The sequence below is a fragment of the Nipponia nippon genome, unplaced genomic scaffold (assembly GCF_047370975.1).
Source record: "Nipponia nippon isolate SJK-2023a ecotype South Korea unplaced genomic scaffold, ASM4737097v1 scaffold_4, whole genome shotgun sequence".
NCBI lineage: Eukaryota > Metazoa > Chordata > Aves > Pelecaniformes > Threskiornithidae > Nipponia > Nipponia nippon.
The window spans coordinates 94,518,429-94,546,328 of NW_028262358.1; the positions used below are offsets into that span (position 1 = coordinate 94,518,429).

Sequence of the window (27,900 nt, forward strand, 5' to 3'; positions counted from 1 at the left end):
AATGACTTCACACCATTTTGCTTTTGTTCTGCCTGATGCTGTGGTACTTTATTGACAAGATTAACTGTTTTAACTGTGTATTTCTTCTTGTTCTTGCTCCTTTCCTGATGCTTTTATTTCACTCTTCCTAACACTTTCATTTTAAGCTTCTTCTCCATTTCTGCCATCTTTCTTTTCCTTTTTTTCAGCATGTCTCTCTCTCTTTTCACTCCTCTTTATCTGTACCTTTACTTTTAGTTTTCACTTCACTGTCTCTAATGGATCCCTTTATTTTCTCAGCTGTAACAGTTTTTTCTTCCTATAGTCCCACATCAGCAATTTGACCAAGGAGCTCTGGAGTTGACTTTCTTGAATGTATTATGAGCTCTCATGAATGAATACAGAAGGATTATTCTGGTCACACAATCAACTTCCCATCTAAGGGCTTTATGTCTTTCTCCACATGAAGATCTCATTGCAGAAACTGAGACAGAATAAGAAAGAAGGAAGATATAAGACTGGAAAGAGAATTCCAGTCCTTTACATGACAAACAGTTTGGGAAGCCCTTTTCTTCCTGTTCTTATAAAGCAGATGATCTTTTTTCCCTTTAATAAATGTTTCTATTGCCTGTCTTTGCATGCCCTTCCTCTTATAATAGTTAAAAGTCTTTGTCTCTTTCAGTTCTTTTCCATTTCTGCTCACACTACACTAACCATAGTTCCCTTGAAAGAACCCATCGTTCTGCTCCCACAAAGGTAACGATGGAAGTCTTCTTGCATAGTCAGGCAGCGGGTATCTACTCCCTCTTGCATTTATTTTGCACAATAAAAAGAAAAGATTTCCTTATCTTGGAGATATGTTGCACAGATCAGCTTCTTCCTCTGCATTTAAACCTCCTAACCTTTCCTTGTATCTAAGTGGCTGGGAATGCACTGCTTCACTTCAAAGTAATTTCATTTTAATGAGCACACCACTCTGAGTGTACATTTTCAAAACAAAAACCATTCCAAAAGACTGTATCGAGAATGCTTTCTTCATTAAAATCAAAACACTTTGAACTGAAGGAGCACACTCCAAGCCGCTTTGATGCCAAGGTAGCAAAGCCAGTTTTAATCCATGCATATAAGGGATGTGCAGGAGATTAGCCAGATGTTCAATTACTTCTCCTAAGAAACTCCATGATGTACTAATATGCTTGCCTGTGCCTATGATCTCATGAGTACTGTTGGGTACATACCAAATAAAATAAAAAATCACTGACTCGCACACTGGGAATCAGCAGATCCCTAAATTTATACTTATTTGGGCAATACTTGCATGTAAATATTATGGTGTTTGCAGACTATCTTTTGAAAGCTGAAATTCTTCCATATATAATAAAGCATTTGATTGTTCCCAACTACACATTTTCTTGAGAAAAAATATGTATATATAGAAACTAGAAGAAAGTTTGTGACACACTGTAGGATTCATCTGACTAAATTTAGGACATCAACATTCTTGATGTTTACGGCTGAACTACTCATTCTGGCTTCCTCTATGGCACCTGAAGAGAGACACTTGCACTGCAGGCATGTGACTTACTTTATCCTGGAGCAGATGCCTAAAAGTGGCCTAAAAGTGCCTACTTCTTTCAATTGACTCTAAAGTGGACCCAAATGTGAAAAACTCTTTCCATATCAGAAGGGGAACGCCTACATTTAGATATCTAATGGTGGGGTGATGGATTCTCCCTGCAGGGTTAAAAGTCAGGACATACATACTTGTGCTGATACTATAATTGTGTTCGAAAACATCCATCTCCAATGATCATAATGAATACAAAGTCTAAATAAAAGAGAACATGAAAAAGACCTGACATTTCAGCCTTCACTTTTAATAGCTTTGGTTTTTTGGCTGTTTATCTCTATATACACTTTTTAATTATTTGAATAGACACATATTGTTCTAAGTGCTGATCATCTCTTGGAATGTGCAAAATACAAAAAATAATTGATTTCATGAACTTAGGAAGGTAAAGATGTTACGCAAAAGTTAATTTTCCAAATGTATTGAATTCTTTGAATGATAATGCATCTGTTTCTGCAAACTGGTTCATTGAAACACAATACTGCATTGTTTCACTAGTAAGATGCAAGTGAAATTTAAAAGAAATAACTTTATTTTACTTAGGGTTTATATTTTCCGAAGTGTCCTCTAATTCTGCTGGTTCAGTTTTATGGCCACAAAGACCAGCACCTACCATAAAATGAGTGGACAAATAAGAACTATTGTATGTACATCAATATATTGTATTTCATTGGGTGTCCAGTTGCAAAGAGTTATGCCTGCAGTATTTTTGTGGCTAGAGGTGTTTGTGGATTCATAATTATACTTCTGAAATTAGAAGCCTGGTTGGATCTTGGGGACACCTCTGTTTCTTCAGAGAAATGAATGGGGAACTGCCCCTATAGAGCAGAAATCCATGTGCTTTTACGTTGAACTTTGGGTGGGACAGCAGTAGGAGCTGATAGGAGAGGGAGGATTCCTGCTGCTCGGGATCTTCTCCTTTAGAGGTGGTCTAGTCATGCTCTGTCTGGAAAAATGTGGGCAGAATGATCTTGAATGTCCTGCTGCAGGTTTTGCTGCTCCATAGTGTCTGACAAAGCCTTGTCTTTTGAAAGGTCTTGAAATCTTCTAAAATTATATTGTACTGGACATCAAAAATATTTTGAAAAAAATCCCTTGCCCTCCCTTCTTTATTTTGTTTATGGTAGCAATAAAACTTAATCCAACTGGTCAGTTCTAGCCAATAGCATTTTTGGGCTTTACCTCAACCCTTGCTTCTTACACAGTGCATACATAAAAACACAATTACATTATTTATCTGGCTGGATCTGTTTATCTGGATCTGCTTGAGACTCTGATTTTCTTCTATGTACAATTTTTTTCATGTTCCTATCTTCAATTCATTGTGGCACATCCTTATCAAAAGATGAAGTAATGCTATATAATCAAGTACTGTTGAGAACAACAAAGGCAGACACAAAAGCCAAAACAGTTGCTTTCATTTCTGATCTGTTCTAATATCTGTTTTTTTCCTAATACGTGGAATTATGCTGGCTTCGGTTAGGTTTAATAACATAACTGTTTACAGCTTTCTGGACCAAAATACAGCTTTCTAAACCTAATACATTTACCAAGTTAGAAGAGACTAAATATTTGCTATTATATTTTATTATATTTTACTACATTTTCTACTACATACTTAGTAGTCTCTTCTGAGCATAAAAATGATATACAGAATGGTGATTCAGATTTGGTGTCTATATCTCATCTTAGAGGTAAACTTAAAATATGATACAAACACAGTTAAAAAAATTAACTCTAAAGGAGCAGTACATTATATTTGTAGATTTTCAGGCACATTTTCCAAAGTGGCCTCAGGAACTGGAATTCTGTGTAAGATGAAGTAATTATTGTCCCAATTTTTACAACTTCACTAAGGTCTCCTTTTTTAGGTCCCAAGATGGCCTTTATCACCAATGGAAAGAAAGAGGAATCACGAGAGAGTAATTTAGACCTCAGGTGGAGTGGATAGTATGGTGGCAGGTATGTCTGTCTTATGAGGGAATTATGAACCTTCTCTAGATATCTCACCATTATGTCTAATCTTAACTGGGCTGGATTTGAGTCTCTATATCTGGCAAAAAGTATCTGAAAGGTGGTATTGTAGATAGGTAGGAGAGGATACTACTGGGAGGTGACCTTAGCTATCTTGCTTCTGGGGTTGCAGTAAATTGGAGAACTCCTGTGCACCACCTAACATCAATTAACTAATATACCTGAGCTGAAGGCAGTAACTTCTTTAATGACACAAACTTGCTTTGAAAGAGCCCGTCTGCCTGAGCACTGAGTGGGCAAGCACTTACACTATCTTTTAGAACTAATCTTGAAAATTTGTCCCAAGATTACGCATATTCACTTCAACAACAAACAAATAGTGGATACTATTTCATTAGCTGCAAAGCCCCACACTTCATTTTCAATTAATTTTTTCAGTTAAATTTTGTCCTGTAAAAGCTTATGATAGCACACACACAGTATAAACAGCATAGAAAATATTTCACTTTCAAAGCTTGCAAAGACATCTCTTGAAAAGAAACTAAGTTCTGACCTTCTGCCCAAACTCTCCAGTTGATCCACACATAAAACTTCAACTCCATTTTAAAAGAAATATCCATAAGTATCCCCTATTTATGAAGTATTGGTTACAGTTCTGTGTCTAACAATTGAAAAATCGGGTGAAGTCTCTGTTTCCTTATACAGACGGGTCCAAACATTGTAAAGTCTTTGTTCCCCTACACAGGCGGGTCCAAACATTGTAGAGTAATAGCTAATGGCTTCAAGTTTGCTCATACATTAGAATTTTTTCCATCTGTAAATTCTTTCAGAGAATGAGTAAGTACCATATTTTTCTCATTTGTCTTTTCCTTTCCCACCAAATGCTGTGTTTCATAACATTTGAAATGCTGGTGATATGTATTTCCAATTCTTATGGAGGCCCAAGTATGAAATTAACTCCACCTCACTGGTGGTTTTGCATAAGTAAATTCTTAATAGGAATGGCAGTATTTGACACTTAGGTCTTAAGAAACGATGTAAATAGTTTTCACTTTTATAATGTTTAAATCACACAGACAGGTGGTAGTAATGAACTGAATCCCTTTTAAAGGCTTTTCAGTTCACTTTTGCAATCTGACTGGAATCTAGGATACTCCACGTGAAGTCCAGCTGTACCTATTGCACACATGAACTGTACCAACGCCTGCACACACTTGCAAACAAAATAAATCAGTAAATGGTGAACTATTGGATGTAAGGATCCAAGATTTACACTAGTGAGACCAGAGTCAGACTTATTATATCTGAGACAGATTGTCAGCAATAAAATGGCAAATATTTTTAACTGCATGTGCTTGCAGGTAAAGTCAATGATTATCACTTGTATCTTGCAGGAATAGTTTTTCTTCTCATAGCAACACAGTATTCTCCAGTGGACTTTACCTGCTGGTCATGAAATCCTTTGCAGTCATGTGGAATGTTACATCTGAAGAACTATACAGTTTCATACAGAGTGGCTCTGAAATTTTAATCTTGTTTTCTAGGTATAAACACTTCTGATAATAAGAGAAATATGAACAGCAGTGTATGATCCCAAACAATAATTTATACTGAATTAAAACATTAGCTTCACCCCTTACACACAAGACACAATTTATTATCTTATCATATAATCAGAACAACAGAGCATGCAATTTGTTTATGCCCCACTGACCTCTAAAGAGCTCATTGATATTGTGGATCCAGTTTCACTTCTTGATAATCCTGCATTGTCATCCAGCTCTGAGGCAATGAAGTTCTTCACTGCTGTGCGGGGCTCAAATGGTAAATTCTGCATATGTTCTTGGGTGGGAAGATGCTGGTCTAAATTGATATTAAATTGGTCCATTACAGAGGGATTCATGTTGAACTCTGGATTAACTTTGTAGTGCAACAGCCTTTCATGAGGCAACGTATCCATGCCTATATTCATTTTGCTTTCATCTTTCATTGATGGCTGGCTATTTACTGAGCCCCGGGGCATGACTATATAGTCGCTTTCTATCATCCGTTCTTGAGGATGGACTATGTCCATATCTGCACCTCGCAAATTATCATCCGTGCATAAATACACAGTCCTCCGCAACTCACTGTTGTCTTTTTTCAAGCACTGATTGGCCAGTTCACTCATACTCATAGGCATGTGGAGACCTGTCGGTTGCTGAATGATGACTTTGGAGATGATGTTTCCAGGCAAGGTAGAATAGCTCATTCCTTCAGGGTTTGGTCCCTTCTCCTCCTCTTCATCGTTTAGTGAAATTCTAGAAAGTGTTCCTGTTATAGTAGCTGCTCTGCAAGGTCCAATGTCTTTATGCAGAACTGTGGGTCAGAGAACAGAATTCTTACAACATGAAACCATGTCTGCCTAACACTGCTTTTTCTTGTGGCTTTATTTAGCAGCAGTCCCTTTACCAGTGCATCTTCTTAACTCTTTTTCTATATGCTTAATAACTTTTATTCTATAAATATTGTTTTGGGAAGGTTTGTGGTTTTTTTTTTTTAAATCGACATCTCTTAATCCACTATATATAACTGCCACAGATCTCTGACTAAGCCTCAGTCATTTATATAAATGAGAAACACTCCTTCATTTATTCCTACTGCCTTACATAGATCCTAGGTGACCTACAGCTTAAGCAAAAGCCTGCCATGTGGAACTTGATTAAGTGTTTTCCAAAAAAATACACTATGATATCTGTACTACCATTATTAACTCCACATAACCTCCTGGAAAATGTCAGACAGATTGTAAAGCAGAATAATTTTGTCAATCCATTGTAATGACCTACCATAAGATTGTAACTATGAACATGTGTTCCTGAGCTCCTAAATGTTCCTTTTCGCTGTCTTTTTAAAACTCTTCTGTGTTAAATTAATTTTTAAATGAAAGTGACAAAATAGTAACCACATTGGGAAGAAATTCCATTGGTATCAGAAAGACATATTTTGCTGCATCTGAAAAGGTCATAAAGAATATAAACGTCTCATAAAACAGTCATAATCCACTTCTGGTGTAGGCCTAGACCTTCCTGGTCAAACTCATAGCAACATCCAGCATTTTTTTTGTTGGGGTAAGCTCCACATGTAAAAGCTATTAATCCTGTCATAGGATATAAAATTTGCAGGAGCACTGAAGGATTCATTCAAAAGCAAAGCATCTATTCAATCAAATTATTGATCTTAAAAATGATTATGTCTATAATTCAACATTTGTAATGAAAGAAAAAGGACAGATAGTAAGAAAATAAAAAATAAAGTAATCAATTATTGGGCTTATTTCAGCTGGGTGCAAGAATTTTCTTGTCCCCCCAGTCCCTGTTGAAAATATCTTAATTCACACCAGTGCTAGTCTATGCAATAAAATCCAGCTCATGAGCTGAGACAGTAAGACAACTTGAAGTATCTCAGGTGTTACATTTACATCCCTTTTGGTAGCCTGAGGGCTCTGATGACCCAGATCCCCCGGTACCTGTCAGTTCACTGCCATGTGCCATAGCAAGCAGCTCATAAGGCATCCCACTCTCCTACTTCACTCAAAACTGCCTCTCATTTTTCCATTATGAAAAGAACAATTTGAACAACAGTGCACAAACACCCAGCTTCAGTGTGGCTGCTTCACTGAGTCCAGTCACACTTGTTAAGACACTTCAAACTGTGACCTGTTCTTAAATCTTTCATTAAAAGAAACTGAATTTAAATATTAATTTAGTAAAGCCTGTTTATAACTGTATTCAAAGTCCTTAAGGATGCCCCTGACAAGGCTCAGTGTACTGCAGAGCTATGCTGGCAAAGGTAAGAAGTAGGAGCTACATGGACCAATGCTGGGCTTTTGTCTGCACTGGATGGTGATAGATATGCATTTGTGTTACCATGTACTATCTTGCTCCCTTCAAAATACATATGCATAGTAAAACTAATCTATATGGAAGAACTATTACCATATTGCAAGAAACTGAACTGGCAGTTTGTTAAAGGTGAGTACCTGGAAACTCAAACTTTACGTTGATGACATCAGCCTTCTTGGCTGCCCATATAGCCAGCAAAGAGACACAGTGTCCTTCAGGTGGGTGATGCAGAACAGCTAAGTCAGGCTTCTGCCCTGACTCACCCTGTGGAGAGGACACCCTCTCTCTCATTCTTTCTCTCTTTGTTGAAAACTGAGAGTGTCTAGGCAGGATTGCCTCCCTAGGAAAAACTGCCCTTTAGGAATATCTCCTAGATTTAAAAATTTCTATAGGGTTTAAATGGTCATTTATTTTACACTGTACTTCATTTAAGCAAGATTGGCAAATAGACTGCTTAAAATGTGTTATTTTTAATATGCAGAAACAGACATAGCTGACTAATTAAAGATCACACTATTGAAATGTCTTAAAAAAAAGCCAACTTGTTCCAGCAAAGTTGAATCAAATTTCATTTTCCTGATGCCACGTTGCTTAAGCTACTGTTGATTTCACTTAGAGTCCTAAAAAACTTACCCTTTATAAAACTAACACCAATTGATGCATCCTTCATACACATAGCTGTTAAGGTACACTATATTAATTTCTTTTTTTTTGGTAGCAAAATGACTGTTTCACATTTGCTTGTGTACCAGGGCAAGGAAAGTTTTGTGTATTAAGACTGATCTTCTTTCCAAAACCATTTGCCTTCTAATCACACCTTTGGCTGCTTCCCAGCTGCTGAATACTAGTAAAAACGTTTTGTAAGAAAATGAAATAAATGTATTCGTACAGTGGCATCACTTTTTTTGTTTACATTTATAAATATGTGCATTTGTACAGTGGCATCACTTTTTTTGTTTACATTTATAAATATGTGCTGAAAACTATTAAAACCTGATATTTTTTCTGGTTTTCACTTCACAAGGAACTAGTACAAGACTTCTTTTTGTTGGCTACTCTCTCAATGTTCTTACCTGACCGACAAGCAATGTCCACGTCCTTTTCAAAATCAGTCTGTAACAAGAACCAATGAAACAGGACAACCGTTATTAATTGAAAACTAAACCACAATACCTTTTTGCCAACTAGCGCTTCCAAAATGTCCTACTTACAGAGTCATAGTCTCTTAAAAGTGGTTTCTTGTTGCTGAGAGGTGAAGTGTATTGTTTTACAACAGCAGAGCTTTACAAAGTTTCCTAAAGTATAACTGGGTGGTTTTCAAAGTATGCTGCCTGACCAGAAAAAATAAAATAAAATAGGTGGAAGTAGAGTATATAATTTTAATATAACGATACAGTGTATAGTTTTTTATGTAAATGGAAGAGTAACTTCTACATCTCATCGAAGGATCATCTTTAAGGAAGCTTTTCATAGTAATTTTATAAACAGAAGTATGGAAAATAGCCTGCAATACAAATTACTGTGAATAAGTGTAATCCAGTTAGTCCACCCTGTCTGAAACTTCATTACTTTGTTATGAAGTGGTTATTTATTATATAGCATTCTGTCCATCTTTGCTACTAATGTAATCACATAAACTTTGCACTCCTTGAAAACAACTATTATTTATTTAATCGGGCAAAAATGAATTGTAAGAGCTAAGAATAAGTTTTAACAGTTGAAAATCCAAGCACACTTTTCCCAGTTAAACAAATCTATTTGTCCTGTTAGAGAATTCAAGGAATTTTTAATTATGTTTTTATTTCCACAAAAATTTTATTACATAAAAAATGTTTAATTAAACTTATCTCTTTCTTGCTTGTGAAGTCCAAACATTGGATTCTCTTTGAGTCATTATTTTTGAAGGGCATCTGCTTGCTGAGCCTTGCATTTTTTTAGGGCCTGATCCTGTCCCCATTATAGTCAACGACAAACTGTCGTTGAAAGTGAAGGGACCAATATTTTGTCTTGATATACTACCTAACAATATTAGTAAATCCAAATTGGCATACTGAGCCATTCACTATCGCCTTAATTCAAGCCACTAAATAGATTCCCTCTCTAGAATCTCTAGCACTTTCTCCTTGTCTGACTTAGTTTGAGAGGAACATTTTTCAAGGCCTCATGAAGGGAAGACTCTCAAATGCATCAGCGCTCTTTACACCAACAGTAGAAAAAGTCACAATATATTATTAGATTACTTTCTCATTGTCTTATGTAAGAATTTTTTTGTCACAAAGAACACTGGTGGAACATGCTAATTCACTGTGCTCCACTAAATGATCACACCAATAATTTAAAACTTGCTAAGAGATTTAAGCAAGCAGATAATGACCTAAACAGACTTATGCTTAAAAATGGTGTTAATATTTCAGCTGTGCATACTTGCTACGTACAATACAGTAAGTTTTTTCTTTTGGATAGGAACACTAAATTAATAGTCAAAGAAGAAAATAAAAGCTAACCATGATTTGAGCATGTCCGTTAGGAAAAGAACTTGAAGAATCTGCATTGATTGGATCCTGGCAATTCCTCAGTCGACATCTGAATGCATCTTGGACCTGTGAAAACAATATCTTATACTGATTCTTGTGCAACATCATATACTGTACCCATATTAAAGATTAAATTAAACTGTATGGAATACAATGCATGACTTCTCTTTAGCACACTTAATAAATCAGGAGCAGTATACATAAATGATTATTTCCGCCATTTCATACATTTGCTATATTTTGTGGCTGATGCAAAGTCTGTCGTCTATCAATCACATCAAGACCACAGAATTAGATTTGCCTATGGACAGAATTAACTAGTACTCAGTGATTATCTGGTACTCAAGCCAAATATGTCTTGGGTCATAGTATTTGACTTTGTCTTTTCATTCAGTTTGGTACAGGTCTAATAGCAGGATTAATCGGTATACTATTAACCATTGCAAAATAAAACATATCTTCTGCCTGATAAATGTAAGATTCTTGAAAGACAGTTCTTAACAGCTACTATAATGAGATGTGCTCTCCTAATTATACTTTAAAGAATCAGTCAGTTTGAAAGACGTTACTGATTCTAATCATAATCTCTGACTCCATGTATAGGGAATCTCATGCATCTCTCCTAGGAGTAAAACTCTTCAGATCAGATAAATATCTTCAGTGTGAGCACAAGAAGAACAGTGGATTGTTTGCACAGAGTCTGGTTTCTTGAAACTAAAAAAAAAAAAAAAGGAACTTCTCAGAAATTGCTGTTTATTAATATGATCCATAAAGTACATTTGAAGACTTGTCCCTAAAACACAAGTATATTTGAGGAATTATCTTTTCATAAGAAAGGTTATTTCTACTTTGATTTTGGGCAGAACATATGTCTAAAGAAATATTATTACACAACACTTTTGTCAGAAAGATGTGGTTCAACAGAGGCCCATTCAAAAGAAAAATGCAGTTCCTGTTTGCTGACAGTAGAATGCAAACACATTTTGCTGCTTTCTCACACGTACCACAGTAAGGACAGCAAGGCAACTTCTGGAACGGAAAGTTTTAAAACGTGAATTTTGGTTTCAGAAATGCAAGTGTCCATATTAGCAACATGATTGCAAGATGTGACTTGGAAAACAGGAACTTAGTTGGGTGACCTCCAATCAAAACAAACTGTATAATTTCTTGTTTGAATATGAAAATACTCTCAATGAAATGCCTACAAAAATCTACATTCCATTTATTATCTGTAGAAATTACTTGATGTCTTATTCAGAATAATTAAAAGGGAGAAAATCATGTTCTACTCATGGACATTTTGTGAACAGCAGAAGAGGATAATTCATTAATTGTTGCTGATGAAAAGCCGTCCCCTTTCAATACATCGAAATTCTACTGCAAGCTGTTTAAGAGGTTTCACAAAAGGGAAAATGAAATGGAAAAAAAATATTTATTTTTGTAATTAGAAAGCATTATTTTAACGTGCTCAACCCTTAAATGAGTAAGAATACTCTGCAGTCTTGATAAGTGACTGTTGCAGGTGAAGGAAGACTAATATAGAGCAGAAAAAATGAAGCAAGGTGGGAAGGTTTGGATTGATTTCAAAACACCACGACTTCCCACATGTGGTAATGTAAAGTGTGCTTGACCTGTAACGTGACTCAGATTCTGATTTTAGGCACTACACTTGCTGTGGTTTTCCATGTGTTTAACATTAATTTAATTTGGCATCTCCCTGTTGTTGCAAATTTAATCCAAGTCTTCTCTCACTTTATCAATGCTGAAGTTAGGTCACACTTCAGAGTTTTATGCTCTTGGATAAAACTAAAACAAAAAATCCCTCTCTCCAAATCATCCCCAGCTGTGCTGAATCTCATTGCAAGCCTCATGATGCTTGACGTCAAAACATTATTACTTCAGAACGTACTGTGTGATCTCACTCTGTGCAGTAGGCCTCCTTATTTTTGGGACTCTCTGTTCATGAAGCTTCCCCAGTTCAGATAGCTCCAGAAATCTCAAGAATCTCATGTCCTACTTTCACTGCCTTCTATATTAGAGTGGTGAATCTTGATCCTCTTAAATGTGCATGCTTCTTACAATGTTTCTGAAGTGCAAGCAGCATATGATTTGAACATGTTAACAGAATGTCAAATCTAGCTGTATCCATCATATCAACATATGTTGCAACTTCTAGGTGTCCTCACACACGTCAGAAACAAAAAGGTTGAACTTTCTAAATACCAGCTTATTTTTCTAAACTGCTTGTTCAAACTTGTTATTTGAGTATGTAAAGACTGTGCTGTTTTAACATTTTACTTTGAAACATAATCTTGTTTTTTTCCCCTGCCTTTTAACATCAAGTTACAAGATTTTCTTAGAGCCAGGCAGAGCAGGAGAGACAGATGTGATGAACGTGCGGATACCAGGGAAGTGGTTTCCTTAGCAACAGTAACCAACGCCAAGCTTTTATAACTTACCCTCTCCCTACTCATGTACTCTTTATTTTTCTCCTGCAATACAGAAATGTGGGCTTTAGACGTCAACGATGCATTTAACCCAAATGCTCTCTAGTCAGCAGAGCACAGCAAAAGAAGAAAATACATGTGGGTTCCTCCCATCACCAGTGTTAACAAGAATTACTCAGTGTGATTCAAATTAGCTTTAGAGCATCTTGTGTTCAAGCAGGTCAGGCAAATCGTTTTGCTCTGATGGAGAAGCTTCAGCACTAACCTCTCCTATCATTCTCTGTTCTGTGACACATACCTCACCATCTTCCAATGCACAATTAGGTATTTAAACAGCAAGAAGAGATAAAAAAAATACCAGGCTCTCTGGGGTAAGAAGGCAACATAAAGCAATAATACCTAACTCCTACTTTGCATTTTTCTTTTCTAATTTCCAAATGGTCTATAAGAGGTCTGATGCTTAATAAGTATTATATTTATCTTAGAAGTTAGGAAATGGAAATATAGAAAGATTTAATGTCTTTCCAAAAGACCTTGAATTGATGGAGGGCAGAAATAGACGCAACACGTCACTTAGTTCTCTTCTAGTTGTATGTCTTACTCAGTGAACGTCCCTGGCTTCCTAATGCAGCCTTTGCCACACAAGATCTTCGATATAGGGTACTAGAGAATGTAATAAATGTTTCCATCATTTATGTTTATATCAATATAACTAAGAGGAAAAACGGGGAGTTTATATATGTAATTGTAAAAGACTGTGTCTTTTTGTAATGTAATGACAATAAAGGTATAGTAAAGCAGGGCTGTCGTCTTCTTTGTTTGAATTTTACAGTGATACATTCCACCCCATATTTTTTTTCCTGACAGTCAGAATTATTGTTTTGCCTGTGCTGGCATGCTATAAATATTAGATCAATCCTATAGGCTATAACTGACACAGCTTTGTAGCTGTCATCAAGAGTGACAAATATGTTGGCACGGTTTCCCTGAAAGGCACGGGCAGAGTAAAATGCTTTTGCAGAAAACAGAAAGTAACAGACTATTTTTTCAGCTGGGAGGTAGCCTGTGCAGTGCAAAGACTGCATTGCACACTGTGCATGATGGCCACTATCTTGGCTTCTACTCACCTGAGGGTCTCTGCAGCTAGAAAGCCAGACTCTCTAGCGCCAGATTGAACCATAACTTACTGGAGTTACATCTCTTTCTGTGTAGGAACTTGTTGCAGTAAAGAATTATGTTTTTGCTGCTGCAAACTGGTCCATATAAGTGCAGACCATACACATTTTTGAAACAAAAATTGTTTCAAGTGCATCAACTTTTACTTCTTTGCTGTTCTTGAAGAACTTTCTATTCATTTTCTTTTCCCATATGAAAAAAATTACCTTAGTTAGTTCCTCAAGTGTTTTGCCCAGTTTACAATTTAAATCTGGAGGACTAAAGAAGATTCAATGTGTTTTGCCAAAGAGAGTTCAAACAGCAATACGCCTAGGCTGCCTTGTCTTCCACCACCACCACTATCATCATCTTGACTAGAGATAATCTACTGATTAATGAATAAGTTGTCTCTGTACATTTGCTTTTGCCTAAGTTGTCATGACTGAAGAAAAAACTCCTTCCCCTTTTCGATAAGGGATGACCTTATCAAACCTAGGTGCTTTTTGGGCCTCATTGGGAAATCTTCTCATGAGGTCATTTTTTAAAATACCATGTAGATAGATTGATTAGCTGTTTTATCAAATGCCTTTCTTCTAGAATTTCAGTGTTAGCACCAGGGGGTGTACCTGCCAAGACTGGCTTGTGGGAACAACTCCTTTAAGTAGTTAAATGAAGTAATGATTCTTTGCAGATAGATGAGATATGTATATGCAATTTTCTAAAAGAGCAATGAATAAAATAAACCATAACTAGCTGATTGCCTACACACAAACAATTAAGATTCTAAATTCCTGTATAAACATCTTTATAAGCAGATATTTTTGCATATTGCTTGCACTAGAACCAGTGAGTTAAAAGTGGTTCAAGTCAAGGTACCCTTCAAATATGAAAACTGAGTTTACTTATAGAAAAGACTAATTCCACCTCTATCACCCCTGTCCTACCTGTGAGTAGGGTCAGACAAGAGTGTTTCTGTGAGATATTCAGCAATATCGAAGTGTTCCCTGGGAATGAAGCATTTGCAGCAAATAGCTGTCATTATAGTAGGGAACCTGTCTTGAATTCAAGGCTTGGAGCATCGTGGGAAGATGCATGTTCAATTTCATCTTAAGCAGTCAAAATATTTTTTTCCAATACTCCTGTATTACTGCACTGAGGCAGGCTTTAATGTCTGATTTTTTTTTTATTTTATGCAGTGCTATGCTATGATACTTTTAGAATTTCTCATGGATTTTGGTCTGTTTTTTTTACAAAATCAATGACTGATAACCAGGTACGTGTTGCAAACTCTCTGCATCCTCACAAAAGACATGAGGAAATGGAATTAGGACATGAGGGAATGGAATGAAGCTGCATCAGGGGAAGTTCAGATTGGACATTAGGAAAAGGTTCTTCACTGGGAGGGTGGTCGGTCATTGGAACAGGCTCCCCAGGGAAATGCACCAAGCCTGCCAGAGTTCAAGGAGAGTCTGGACGACACTCTTAGTCATATGATTTAGGTTTAGGTAGTCCTGCGAGGAGCAGGGTTTTGAACTCAATGACCCTTACAGGTCCCTTCCAACTCGAGATATTCTATGATTCTATGAAAGATAATGCTGTGTATACTGCTTTGTTTTTGAAGGTTTCAACTGCAACCTTGAACTAAAGATATATATTTTAAAATAAAAATGGTTCCTCAGGACAGTAAGTGGGAGGTGGCATGCCCTTTCCAGGCTAATTAATATATCCCAATGGAAATACAAATTTCATAGAGAGGAAACCCAGTATGGAACCACCATTCTTTCTACTGAAGAATTTAAGTAAAAATAGTTGCAGTGTCTTACTAGTTTACTAAAAGCATATGTGAAATGATGGCTTTCATTTCTACAGATGAGAATACTCTCACAGATATAAATCATATGGGGAAAGAAAATGCTGTAGTAAATAAGGGGATAGCAAGACAGTTCTACATAAAATAGATTTGTCTAGAGTGTTATGTCTTACTCTGCACATATTTTTATCCTGAAAAAAAAAAAAGAAGAAACAAAGAAAAGAAAAAAAAAAGAAAAAAGAAAAGGTATTAAAAGAGGTAAACTAAGAAAAACAAAAGTTCATAGCCTCTAACAGCTTGAATAAAGTAGGAGTCAGCACAACGGAAGGCGCTATTTTCTGCAAGATATTGATAAACTTTTTCCTTAAAAATTGGAAACCCAATTCTTTGATAAGATAATCATAGGACAGTGATAAAAAGTTCACACAAAGTGGTACACTACTGAAAGATTGAAATAAAGTCACTCATAATTCCTTTTAACAAATACAGCGAGTTTCGGTGTTTAAAGGGTGTGAATGTGGAAACAGAAACCACTGTGTGAGATTCCTCACTCAGCGTTGACAATAAACCTTTCCTGAAACATCTTCCTGTTTTTTTAATCCTGAACTGTTTTTGAATAACTCTTACCAATCACAAGGAATCATGCTAGACAGTGTAATTTGGTTTATTGTTGTGGTAAATATCTTGAAGTTGATAAATGGCTAAGGCATAGGCATGCCAGTGGACCAGATTACTGCTCTCCAGTCCAGCTTTGCCTGCTCATTTTTGATAGATGGTCCCACTACCACAGATCTGCCAGCAAAGCTGTTGTGTTATTGCTCTCAAACCTATCTATCTCAATAAAAATGTAGGGTTAGTTAGCAGGTTAGATAGGTTAGAGAAGCTGTCACCACAGCCAGGTTAAAGAGCACTTGTGTGATGCTTTGACATCAGATTTCAGTGCTGATGAATTCTGCAGTGGGTGACACTGAGCTGTGAAGGGCAGGCCAGGGGTACTAGCTTTTCCTTGCTGTTCTCAGAGCATTCATCTGTCTTCATCCTCAATGTCCCCATAACTTAAGTATGTTACCTGAGTTTGTAGAACTGAAAGGGTAGATAACAACATATCACCTCATCTTCTGCAACATAACAACTCATCTCCTTGTGTCCTCTTTCAGGGACAGTATAAGCAGAAATCATTTTGTGTTTGAATCAGTTTTAGAGACTGTAAAAATCTATAGCTTTTGATCTTCAGGAAAAGTGCATTCATGTAAGTATTTCCCTATACTCGCAATATTGGGAAAGCCTAACGCTTAAAAATAAACTGAACTTGGGATCAATTAAAAGCCAGCTTTAATTAAGCAGGTACAGTTTTATACTGAAACTGACATTCTGCACCTGGAATTAACTGATCTTCCCCCTCTCTTTTTCACTTGTTCCTCTACATCTCACCATAAAATACTTTTCTTTTTCTATGAAATATATTTCCACAGAGCAAGCTGTATATAACACTGAAGAGCAGTTGAGAGATTAACAGGAGCACAGCCCTTTAGAAAACTGGGAAGCCATTCCTCACCTCCCTTCGGAGAATACAATGGACCATGACAATAACAAAGCCTTGTAATGAATCAAATACTGCAAAAAGTATCTGAAATAATATTGATCTTTTGTCTGTCATGGCCAGAACTGCAGACATCCAAGTCAGGGCCAGAAGTGGCAACACCACACAGGAACTCCAAAGGGATGCCCTATTGAAAGAAAGAGAAAAGCAGCACTGTAATATTGTAAAAAAATGATTAAAAGCTCACTATTAAAATAAAGCATATTTAAGGATGGCACTTTATCAAGTTAACGTCAAAATCACAGACAAGAATGTAACAGTGTTGGTACTTTATGATCTAAAGAATATCCTGTATTCAGTTAATAAACACAGTTGCAATTTTTTTTGTTGTTAAAAAGTATTTAAACGTGCTCAGCACTCTATACAGTGTTAGCAAACACAGTTGTCATCATCAAACTATTGTCTCACATGCACTGTATAAGATTTGTAACAAGAAGATGTAAATGATCAGGACTAACATGGCATTACTGGCGGTGGTGGCTGACAAAGCTGTTGTTGAAACTACTCCACACTTGGCACATTTGAGCGTCAAACCGCTATGAGGCTCACTCATCTGACTGCAAACAAACAGAACACCCACAAAAAGAACAAAATATTGAATTGTCACCAAAAAACGTTGCTACTGAAATTTAGCTTTTAAATATGACGTCATGCAGAAAAAGTAAGTAGACTTATTCAGGATGAACGCTCTATGTTGTTGCAAAACTGTACTTTGTACTTTACGTTATTGTTAGCTTTAAATGTTATTGTTATGGGGCTTCATTTCATGCAGACTCTATTTCTTCCATTTAAGCTAAAAAAGGCCCCAAACATCCATTGATCAAAACTGCTCAGTACACTGAAGTAAACATAAGCACGTGCTAGGATAGACACACAAAGTGAAATCCCTCTATTCAGACCTGTTAAAACACTATTGTACGCAAACTTTCTTGAGAAAGAGTATAGGATGCTTAAAGGAGAAGTATGAAGTATGTACAATTACAGAGCATTAACAGGGAAAGAAACCTGCAAAATGTATTCAAGTATCAAATCAGTATGAGGGTACTGTATAGTCAGATTTGTACTAGTGATCTGAATGGCCCACTAACATCTGGAGTGATTTTATTCATGCCATATGAAGGTCTGAATACAGGGCTTGAAATGTATGGAATCTGATGAAATAAATATCAGTTGGTACTAAAAAAAGGGTGACCTGTTTTGCATTTTAATAAAACACAGTACACAAGCATTAAGCTCAAAGCATTTTGTATGGACAATTGTACCTCGGCACCTGTCAGAAGAGTTAAAAGGCAAAACCTGGAATTTAAATTTTCTTTTACATACAGCATGCATTCAACTTTCTGAGTCGACTAAATAAAGACTTTTGCTATTCCTTCTCTTTCTGCTGTCAGAACCAGGAATAACCATAGCTGACTGAGATGCAACAGGAAAGGTGGTTTACCTATTCCCAGCTGGAAAGTGGTCAACATGGTGAAGATAGGTAATATTTCATTTTTTTCGCAGTTATTTCGAGCAACAGAACTCCTTTTCATTGCCAAACTCAGCATTCACAAGATTTTTAACATACTGCCCAAAACAACATTGAACTCCAGTGGTTTCCATTTTGATAAACCAAATGAGGACTCTCCATAAAAAAGTGCAATATATTTTCCATAAAAATGCATTTTTTTCCAAGAAAAAACAATGAGAACCATGACTTGTAAAAGGCAATTGTGGGGTGTGAAAAGAACTCAGTGAATTGACATCAATTTAGACCAGTTAAGGATCTACATTAATGAAAGAACTAGAAAAATGCCTTGGGTAAGCTTAACCTAAAATTGGGAAAATACTTACTGTCTTTGCTTGACAATACTTCAATGTTATCAGACTGGGTTATTCTCTTTACCTCTATAGATTTGTTCTGGATATTGCAAATAATAGAACTTGATGTGTATATAGACCAAATATAATCCTTCTGCTGGGCATATATATGCACTACCCCTTATGCCAGGAAAATCATTGATATCCGTGAAGACACTTGTTGATTCTCCATATGCTTATTAAGGTGGAAAGAACCATATGGAGTTAGTATATTTTGCCCCATTCACTGCTTTAAATACTACATAAATGATTTCTACAGCTGAACTTTTGACTGAACTTTTGACAGGTATAAGTCCAATACTTGCCAGAAAGAACGAAGTTGCCTTCCCGAGCATGGCTGGCAAGAGATATTTGAGACATGAGTGACAATCCCTTTTCTACTGCAGGTCAAATGCTGCACCAATTTCTATACCCTGAAGAATGACTACTGCCAAGTAGTATCAAGGAATGCTGTCGCCAAGCCACCATCTCATGCTACCACAAAAGTTAAGATTGTTTCTCGATTAGGGCATCTACATGCTTTCCCAGAATAGCTGGATTCTTTCTGACAGAATAATTTCTAGTTCTTTATCCATTTACTTTAAAATCAAATACCTCTTTACTAAGTTGCACATTGTTAGAAAGCAAGTTATTTGTTTCATCAGGAAAATATACTATAAGCAAATAGATTTCTATAGCCGCCAATTGAGTAGCTGAAAAAAAAAAAATGATGCAGTTAAATCTAAGCTTGGATATCCTTAGAAAATGTACAAAGCCAAACCCATGGCTGCTCCAACTCCTTAAATCACTGGAATTAGAGCAGATGTGAATTTGAATTGTTGATTACTAAGCTATTACTATTCTTGAAATAATTTGTGTGGTTTTATAATATTCTAGATTTCATCAGTGTTATTACACAGTTAAGAATGTTGATGGAGCAATGTGGACAAAAGTAAGGTTAAAAAATTAATACTTTCTAATGAAAAAAGAGGAAAAGAGAAGAAAAAAGTGAAAGATTTTGGTACATATTTGTCAGAATAATGGTGAAAGAGCTGAAAACCAGAAAGATTTTATTGAATTAATATTAAATGCAAATCACACCAGCTGAAGTATTCATCATAAATTTGCTTATCTAACCAATGAATTGAACTTATTAAGAATGTTGCTGTTAGTGAAATGGTAAAATAATTGAAAGTGATGCTGTAATAAATTTACCCATAGCAGTAATGCACAGTAAAATAAAGATATCCTTGCTTATCATTGCTAGAAATGCAGATATTGGTGGTGTTAACTACAAGCTGGCCCAAAAGACAATACTAGAACATGTAGCTGTAAAAAACAAAATTATGCAAAGTTTAAATATACTTTCATAAGCGTTAAGAAGGTGATGATGCACTTGTGAAATATTTTCCTCCAATACGGAATGAATTTAGGTGTGCTGCTGCAGTACATCATCGCCAATCATCATCCACTGAAAAACAATTTCTGATACCACCACTGTCATAATCCTTTCTTCTCATGATAACAAACAGAATTTGACTGTAAATGCAAGTAGATAATCAATAACACAGAATTTCCATTTACCTTTTCTCTTTTTTTGCTTTTAAAACTTGTTTTTTTACTTTGAAATTCTGTTACGCTAATTTAGAACATACATCTATGTAAGAACAAAGGCAAATTCTTCACAGAGTCAGAATGGCAGAATAGCATTGACCTCAGTAAGGGATATATTGCTGTAAAATATATTTTATAACAGCTTACACAAATGAATAACATTTCCCATCATAGTAATTAAAGTTGACAGATAGAGAAAAACAATCGGTTCCTTCAGTACACACAGTTCATAAAACTGTTTTCCTAAGTCCAACAACTTTATGTGTGTGACATTCTTGTGAAAACTCCACTCAGATATGTTTAACCCTCATTATTATTAACTTAATACTCTTGTACTTGTGTTTTATTATGTTTAGTTTGTTTAGTTGCATTCCCTCAGGATAATGCAACAGCAGCTTTTGAGATGAATGTTAGACACGCTGTTACACTGATATAAAGGTTCAAAGCACAATCAAAAGCATTTTTGGTGAATATCTGTAATTGAAAATTGGTGATACAATTTTAATATGCTTTAAAATAACCCAATTGTTGCTTACCCCGCTCTGTGTTTGAGCTTTTTATCTAGGATTCCATCTCTGGAAACAAGTTTATTAAATACCAAAATGCCAATCACCATGTTGACCTGTCAAACAGAAAACAAACAGTTGATCCTTCAGTGCCTGAAAGAAAATACGTTACCCTGTTACTTCAGAAAAAGGCTCTTACAGGCCTGAAAAATGCCTCCTGTTACATTTCTGAGTATTCTGTCAGAAATTGTGGAACACTGCCCCTGAGCATACCAAAAGTGTGTATTCTCAACTGGGTAACAACACATGCACACCACAACAGGCTTAATTGTGAATCTTGAAATATGCCTGGTATCAAGTTATACGTGTATATGTCTGCTGGCCAGAAGCTTGAGTAATAAAATTTTAATATTTCCTCAGTTTTAATTGCAATGATATACCCTATTCCAGGAAAAATACTGCATTTGAGTTGTGTGCACAGGGAAGAGCTAGTTAGAGCACACAATGACCATAACCGTGTTCCTTTTTAAGTATTTACAGTCCATGTGGGTGTTCCCACTTAGGCAGAACCAGCCTGTGGTTTTCCATATCCTCCTGCACATTAGTCATTGTCTATGTCATTCAGCAAAATGCCAGTCTTGAGCCTTGTTTGACTGCAGTTTCTTTTTTTTTTGTGGGCCAGGTGGATGCCTGGGGTAAGTCTGTTTAGCTCCATTAAAGTAAACGGTGTTATGATCACATACATGGGTTGAACACCTAGCCTAAAAAAAAAATTCAAGTGTTTCAGCAGTCAGACTTTGGCACTCAATGGACACACTAATGGCATTTAATGGACAACTTAATGACTGTTATTATCCATTTGTATTATTGAGCTGAACTCTATGAACCTGTCTCTGCATGGCCTGCAAAGAGGTAATACCAAGTTTTGAATCTATTAAATAAATATTCCTTACTTTTTTTTTAATTAGAAAAGGGTAATCCTTTTTTCCTTTCAAACAGATTTTTCAATACTTGTGCCAAAATACCTAATAGTTGCCAGTCTGTCCTGCCAACTCTTTTCCAGCTTTTCTTATTATCACTTTATTTTCAGCATTTACATTTTTCAGCTGATGCGATGTAATTCTTTTGCTTCATCATACAGGCAGGCTTAAGTGGTTGTATGGAACAGCTCCTTCCACAGCTACTAGCTAATGGTAGGGCAAACTGCGACTGTGAACTTCAAACATCTCTGAACAAAGCTTGCCAATTACACAGAGAACATACAGTTCCATGTGAAAATTATGACTGGCTTTCTGTAAACATCCTTGGCTCCTCTATCATGACAGGGACTGAGAGTTGTACAAAAGGATCCTGGCTTGACTCCAGGCAGTGATGAGACAAACTCTATGGGAGCAGTAAACATCCATTTCAGGAAAATCTATGTAGCTAAATGGTTATATCTTTGATGACTACTAAGACCAATTCCCTTTTGCAAGGGAAAATCAGAAATAATCAGTGTTGATAGAGCTCTCCTAGTATAAAATTGGTGGAGTGGAAAGAAGAATTACGTTCAAAATCCATAAGGGAAAAATGCTAAACAAATTATTGTAAAAAATCCATACAGACTGCAGAGCAGATGACTGATAGCCGATGGCACATGTAGGGTGCAATTCATCTTACCCTAAAGTAGACACCTGAAATACTTCTGACAGTTTGAGCCCTAAAAGTGAATATTTTTATCCACTGACAATGAAATATGGCTGGGATAACTAGCTTATATGCAGAAATCTATATTGCAGATGTCTACAATTACACAAAGTGAATCCTACACCTAAATGCATTTCCAGAGATGTGGAAAATTAATACACAAACAAGTAACAATTCCCAGCTATGATGATTTTTTTCTTTGCCTTCAAAAGCAGTAGCCATGGAGAGCTGGCCGGTTCCACTCCTCCTGTTGCTTTTGCTGGCACAGCAATACACTGCCAAGCAGCACTCTATAAAGACTGTCACTGAACTTCACAAGGCAGTGACAGTTGCATAGATGCTATTGATAATAATTCAGTGATGCCTGTAACAAGTTTTCTGTGCCACTAATCAGTACATTATTCTTTCACAGTTACTCTGTAAACATGGAGAGATAAATGGTATAAAGAAGTGATACAATTAAATGAATCATGCATTCAAAATACTGAAGGTACGTTAAACATTACTGAGCTCAGCATTTACAGCAAAATGTAATGCTATTGTATAGCTAAGCCTTTATAATTTAAATAGCACATTCGATCATTTCATATGAAAATTCTGGAAATTATATTAATGTTTACCAAAACAACAGCAGCTGCAGGTCCAACGAAAGCATAAAGTAGTCCTCCTTCAAGAGACAGCCAACAGCTGGAAAGAACATTAGAGAAGAACTAACACAAATTAAAAATAAGTACAATGCATTGCCAAAAAAGCACTAATAATTACTAAAGCATGAGATTCTTCCAGTGTATGTTCAATCCTACTTATAGAAATTCATATGCATACACAAAAAACAATTACTTTGTTGATATGATGATGTGGAGAGGTGAAAGTTATTTCCATTACCAATTGTTAATGTTTTAAAAGTTTTAATGTGAATTATACATATACTGAAATGCCTAAAATGTATTAAGAGCACAATAGAAAATAAGTTTGCAAATCTTTATTGAATCTCTTCTAACCATGTGTGATGAGTTAACAGAACAGGACTTGCCAGGTAGGTTTCTAGAAACTTTCCAGCTTGCAATGTCTGATAGTTCTATACTTAAAGCAATGAATGGTCAAGTACCTGTAATGTAGAACTTCAGAAAAAAAAGGTTTCTACATATCTTCTCTTATGTCATTTAGTAATTGCTATTAGAACTAGATTTTACAGACAATATTCCCATTAAAGAAAAATCAAATACAATCTAACTGTTCTGTATTTTCTGGAATATTTTGCAAACAATTTAAATGTATATTTTAAAGCATCTGAAAACTGTATTTTCTGGTGAGCTACTAATCTTGCAGAGTTTGTCATACTGCATAAGGGCTTTCACTGAAAACCATCAGATTTCCAAACACAGAGCGCTTACAGAATCAAATTCTAAATATTTGATACACCATGATGTAAAGCTTTCCATATCTGCAAAAGATCAGGAGCTTCACACACTGAAGTAAATGCAGCTGTGCTATTTTCCCAGTGATTACACATTCAAAGAACTGCATGTTTATTTGAATGCATGATCACACCTACATATAAGAAAACTCAAGTATATGCATTCAAATAATTTACTTGGATCCCACATCCAGAAACATTCACATCAGAATCATACATATCTTCTTTATTTTTCAGTACTGTTTTTGTACTTTTGAAAACCAAGTAAATTAAATGCAAGCACATCATAATATTAATGGTATGTTACGGCTGGAATTCTAACTGCAACGAATAAAAGTGTTTCCCATTGCAATGAAGCCGTGTGAAATCTGCCACATGAACCCAACTCCATCAGTGTGCTAAATTCTGGAATGATAAATTGATGCAAATAGTTCTTATCTCCTTCAACATTAAAAACGTAATACAAGTCAGGCTATTCTATATCCTACCTCAGAAAAACCTTACAATAATGTTCAATTTATTTTTGTAATGTCAAAGAAAAATGCTTTCAAAATTTTCTGCCGTTTTTCTTGCTATTTTTCCAAAAGCTAGGTTAGTTATTGTCAGAGACTGAGAACATGGGCTTCTGAGAGGCAGGAATGTAGTCACAGTGCATTTCCCTACCAGTATGAACTTTTAAACTTAGTGAAGATGACCACTCTGCTTAATTAAGACATGTAATTAAAATGTTCGTGTTTATTGGGAGATAAAAACATCTGTTCATAAAAATTGTGGATGTATTGTATTTGAAACATAATTTCGGTTACCTGTGCTGAAAAAAAGGGGTCAACAAGTTTTTTGTTTTTTTTTTTTTTTTAATAAAAAAACCCAGTTTCTACCACAAAAATCTTTAAGACCGGGGGGAATTGTTCCCTCTCTTTCCCATGCCCTCAAGTTAAAAGGCTGTTCAAAAGAGTGACTTCCACTTAGAGGCAGAGCTGGAAGAAAATGTAGAGGTTGTCCTCTTTTCTTTACACAATCTGAATTTTCAACAATCTCTATTTCCAACAATGTGTTGCATGATTATTGCAATGTATTCAATATCTGCCAGTTGATGACTCCAAAACATGCTTTTTCCCAATCTTTTTCTGTTGAAGACTTTCTGAAGACAGATCTCAGGTGCCTTCTTACACCGTAAGGCAGTTTTTGTCAATTTTTTACTATTTTTTTCCTTCTTCTCTTCTTTTTCTTTGCTCTGATAGCTTTTTTTTCTATGCTTTATAGTTGTTTTTATTTTGTTCCCCTGTTCTGTCATCTTTCTTCCTGATCCCCACATAGCAGAAAGCCATATAAATTGATTAGTATTAAGAGCATCCACTGGTAGTTTTATGGGACCGTGTTACATGGTCATAAAATTCTGCTGAGTGATGAGGTATCTGTAGACTTGCTCCTGTGTCCTATATATTTTGTGAGTTTTTTGATGTTCGCCAGGAGAATGGTTCCTTCTCTTAGGAGAGCATGACTATGACAGCATTTTAATTTTTGCTGATATAATAAATTCCTGGAAGTTATCTGCACTGCTTATTAATATATAGCACTGTATGTAAACATAAGTAGGTCACACAAGTTTATTAACTATAACTTGTAATAGTCGTGCTTTCATAGCTCTGATTGTCTGAAGAGGGGTAGCAACAATATTTATTAGACTCACAGAAATAGCTGGAAAAAACAATCAAGCTTTCAGACACACAAGACTTTTTCAGATATCCTGAAATATCTAAAAACTTGTCACTGCGTTTTATTATTTTTGGGAAATCCCTTCAGCTTCTCTATCTATATCAGTACAAGTGTCTGTGTGAAATATTTTTCATATGTAGTTTTAAATGTACAGTAATATCATTGTCTAATAATTAGGGCTGAAAGAAAAAGATAGAAATTGGAGACAGTTGATCACAGAATTGGTTCAAGCATGAACAATTCAAGCCACCCCCATCAGTCATATACCGTATGAAACTGAGATCTGCTTCAAAGATCCTTGGGCCTTCTCCCTTTCCATCAGTCTCTTCATGTGTGGGACTATGGGACTGGAATCAATTCCTTCATTTTCACTCTTAATTTTATCCATTTGAAACTGTTGTTTTCAAAAATAGCATCTTACAGACCAGGAATAGTTTGCAACAGGACACATTTCTGATGGCAGCATGTGTGTAATTGCAGCCAAACAGGCCAACGATAGTCTAATCACTTAAAAAACTTACACAAGTGCTTTAGTTATGGGAGGAGGAGCAGGACAGGAGCTCTGCTTTTACATCACCCAGCAGTTGTTATGGGACACAATTCTTTGCTGGCTTCTAAGAGTAGGACAGCACATCAGCTGGCGATGGAGGAGGAGTCTCCATCCCTTGCATTTCCTGTTTTCCTTATGTAATTCTGATGTCAAATGCCAAGAAAATGTATTTGCAAATAAGATGAAAAAGCTGCATTATAGTTCTGTTTGTCCCTTGTACACTTCCTTTTGCGCTTTTGTCCCACGGTACCGTGTCAGCTGAATTTGGATCCTGGGAGAGGAGCTGTCACATGTACAGAGACCTGCTCTTTTTTACTTTCCAGGTTACCCTTAATGAATGATTTGTTGCTTTGTCTGAATATTTCAGTATATCCCCTTTTAAAAATGCATTCAGCCCAGGAAGGAAGAAGAAAGAAACACTAACTAAAGCAAGTAATCACACATTCTTAATGTCAGTACAGTAAATGCAATGGGATTGATTCTGCAAGGGACACAGCTACGTCCCCAGTGGGGTCTGGACATAGTAATCTTGTGATTGGTAATTCTCACAGCCTAAATGGTTCTCCAGTCCTGGTTCAAGGACGTGAATAATAAAAAAGCCAGCAAGATAAGCACATAGTAGTTAGTTAGAAAAAATGTCAGAGGAGCAGGTCCTCAATATACTCCCAAAAGACGGCTAAGACTGTTTGTTGTTTCACTAATGATTGCCAGCTGTAAGTGCTGGCAGTTAGGTAAGCCATTCCTCATTAAAAAAAATGCAAGACGTGTGTTGTCACAATTTAAAAATAACAAGTTTAGTGGTTAGAGCCAGTGTTCAGGAGGAGATTTGATTTTGAATCCTTACGCACCCAGAGCTGGAGCGAAGGCTTGAAGCCTCCCCCACCATGTGCCAAGATGGTGGGACACACAGGGCAAGGAGAGGGAATCCTGATCTCACTCAGTGATGATGCTAAGGAGAATAATTAAATATTCATTGAAGCGAGGACTTGACCTAACTCATCCACATCGCTGATGAATGCCTTCATTACCAGGCTAGAGAGTCATATTTTTTCTCTTTCTGTCCAGATGCATACTTAATTTCTTAGGCAACGTGAGGAGAACTCCAAAGAGGATGACTGAAGGAAATGCACTCTTGCATAGGTAACTTCTTGGTGGTTGGAGCAGTCTGCTGGCAGGAGGGAGGCTCAGCCCAAGCTCCTTCTTCAGCAGGAGACAAGCAAAGGGCAGCCTCGCTGAGGAGTGAATTTTCCAGGGTGCTAAATATGCACTGGAACCAGCCAGGTGGCTAAAAAGGAACTGTATTAATAAAATGTAAATGAAGTACACAGATCTCCTCCTCACTGTTTCTCAAGTACAGCCCAGTCCAGGAAATGGGCTGGATCAGGCACTCCAGGAGAAAGGGAATGGATGGGAGAGCTATTTTGAGATTTCTGTGGTGCTTTGGCTCCAAGCACCTCAGGGGCATTAAGCCTAGGTACATGCTTGGTGGGCAGAAACCTGGGTGCCAAAGAGACTCTTGCCAGTTTTAGACATGTTTAGAGGTTGGCAAAGGCTAGCCA

General features: G+C 36.4%; 1 protein-coding gene across 6 annotated transcripts in view; it reads right to left on the minus strand.

Annotated features, from left to right (window-relative positions):
• Positions 1 to 27,900, minus strand: part of ADGRB3 (adhesion G protein-coupled receptor B3) — a 465,784-nt gene that overhangs the window by 17,039 nt on the left and 420,845 nt on the right. For 5 of the 6 annotated variants that reach the window (XM_009475647.2, XM_087776085.1, XM_087776086.1 and 2 more), the window contains 7 exons: positions 23,279 to 23,345; positions 21,003 to 21,088; positions 17,472 to 17,570; positions 16,969 to 17,140; positions 9,972 to 10,067; positions 8,541 to 8,580; positions 5,298 to 5,941 (listed from right to left, as the gene is read on the minus strand). In XM_009475647.2, coding sequence (XP_009473922.1) covers positions 5,298 to 5,941; positions 8,541 to 8,580; positions 9,972 to 10,067; positions 16,969 to 17,140; positions 17,472 to 17,570; positions 21,003 to 21,088; positions 23,279 to 23,345 — 1,204 coding nt within the window. The remainder of the gene's footprint in view (positions 1 to 5,297; positions 5,942 to 8,540; positions 8,581 to 9,971; positions 10,068 to 16,968; positions 17,141 to 17,471; positions 17,571 to 21,002; positions 21,089 to 23,278; positions 23,346 to 27,900) is intronic. The other variant, XM_087776087.1, reaches the window with a different exon arrangement.